The sequence below is a fragment of the Colobus angolensis genome, unplaced genomic scaffold, assembly GCF_000951035.1.
Source record: "Colobus angolensis palliatus isolate OR3802 unplaced genomic scaffold, Cang.pa_1.0 Scaffold11842, whole genome shotgun sequence".
In the NCBI taxonomy this organism is placed as follows: Eukaryota; Metazoa; Chordata; class Mammalia; order Primates; family Cercopithecidae; genus Colobus; species Colobus angolensis.
In genome coordinates, this window is record NW_012112967.1 from 1 (window position 1) to 1,287 (window position 1,287).

Here is a 1,287-nt window from a genome sequence, read left to right on the forward strand (position 1 = left end):
GGCGGAGGCGGCGGCGGCGGCGGGGGGAGGAAGGATTATTAAGTGGAGCTCTAGGTCACTGAGATTGTGAAGAATAGATAATTTCCAGGGACATGTTAGGAATTGGAGAAAAAGTAAGTTTTCCTGACTTTTTGGTAACATGGCGTTCATTTCTTTGAGCAACTCACTTGGCATTCTTTTTGTATCTTTCCAGCTCCCATGGCTATTGAAGAACAAGTGGCTGTTATCTATGCGGGTGTAAGGGGCTATCTTGATAAACTGGAGCCCAGCAAGATTACAAAGTTTGAGAATGCTTTCTTGTCTCATGTTGTCAGCCAGCACCAAGCCCTGTTGGGCACTATCAGGTATGAATGCAATTGTTGGCCTGTTTTTGTAAAGTTATGTTTAAGATATAAAGTTAAAATTATTTTCAAATCTGTAGTTAGGCTAGTCATTAAAATTTTGTCCAGGTCAGAACTTATGACCTGCTTTTATTTCCAAATAGGGCTGATGGAAAGATCTCAGAAGAATCAGATGCAAAGCTGAAAGAGATTGTAACAAAGTTCTTGGCTGGATTTGAAGCTTAAACTCCTGTGGATTCACATCAAATACCAGTTCAATTTTGTCATTGTTCTAGTAAATTAGTTCCATTTGTAAAAGGGTTACTCTTGTACAGAAATCACATGAAAAATAAAGGTTCCATAATGTGTAGTTGTTTTCTGTCATTTGTTATTCTTTAAAACCAAGATCAAATTGAGAAATTGGTAAACATGCTTCTTGATATATTTTACTTGAATATTAGTACAGTCAACTGGGCTAGATAATTCAAGGCTGAGCTCTTTAAGTTTCTTTTTTCTTTTTTTTGAAACAGAGTCTCTGTCACCGAGGCTGGAGTACAGTGGCAACCTGTTGGCCCACTGCAACCTCCATCTCCTGGGTTCAAGCAGTACTCCTGCCTCAGCCTCCCAAGTAGCTGGGATTACAGGTGCCCACCACCATGCCTGGCTAGTTTTTTAATATTTTTAGTAGAGACGGGGTTTCACCATGTTGGCCAGGCTGGTCTCGAACTCCTGACCTCAGGTGATCCACCTGCCTTGCCCTCCCACAGTGCTGGGATTACAGGTGCCCACCACCATGCCTGGCTAGTTTTTGTATTTTTAGTAGAGATGTGGTTTCACCATGTTGGCCAGGCTGGTCTCGAACTCCTGACCTCGTGATCCACCTGCCTTGCCCTCCCACAGTGCTGGGATTACAAGTGTGAGCCACCGCACCTAGCTGCTCTTTGTAAGTTTCTCGAATGCTTTGTGT

The 1,287-nt window shown here is 42.7% G+C and overlaps 1 protein-coding gene across 1 annotated transcript; it reads left to right on the forward strand.

Moving 5' to 3' along the window:
* The first annotated feature begins 195 nt into the window (after positions 1-195).
* On the forward strand, positions 196-693 carry LOC105500334 (ATP synthase subunit alpha, mitochondrial-like). Its single transcript, XM_011925783.1, has 2 exons — positions 196-344; positions 485-693. Exons 1-2 carry the CDS (start codon positions 199-201, stop codon positions 564-566), a joined length of 228 nt encoding a protein of 75 aa, XP_011781173.1. The 5' UTR covers positions 196-198; the 3' UTR covers positions 567-693.
* The last annotated feature ends 594 nt before the right edge of the window (positions 694-1,287 follow it).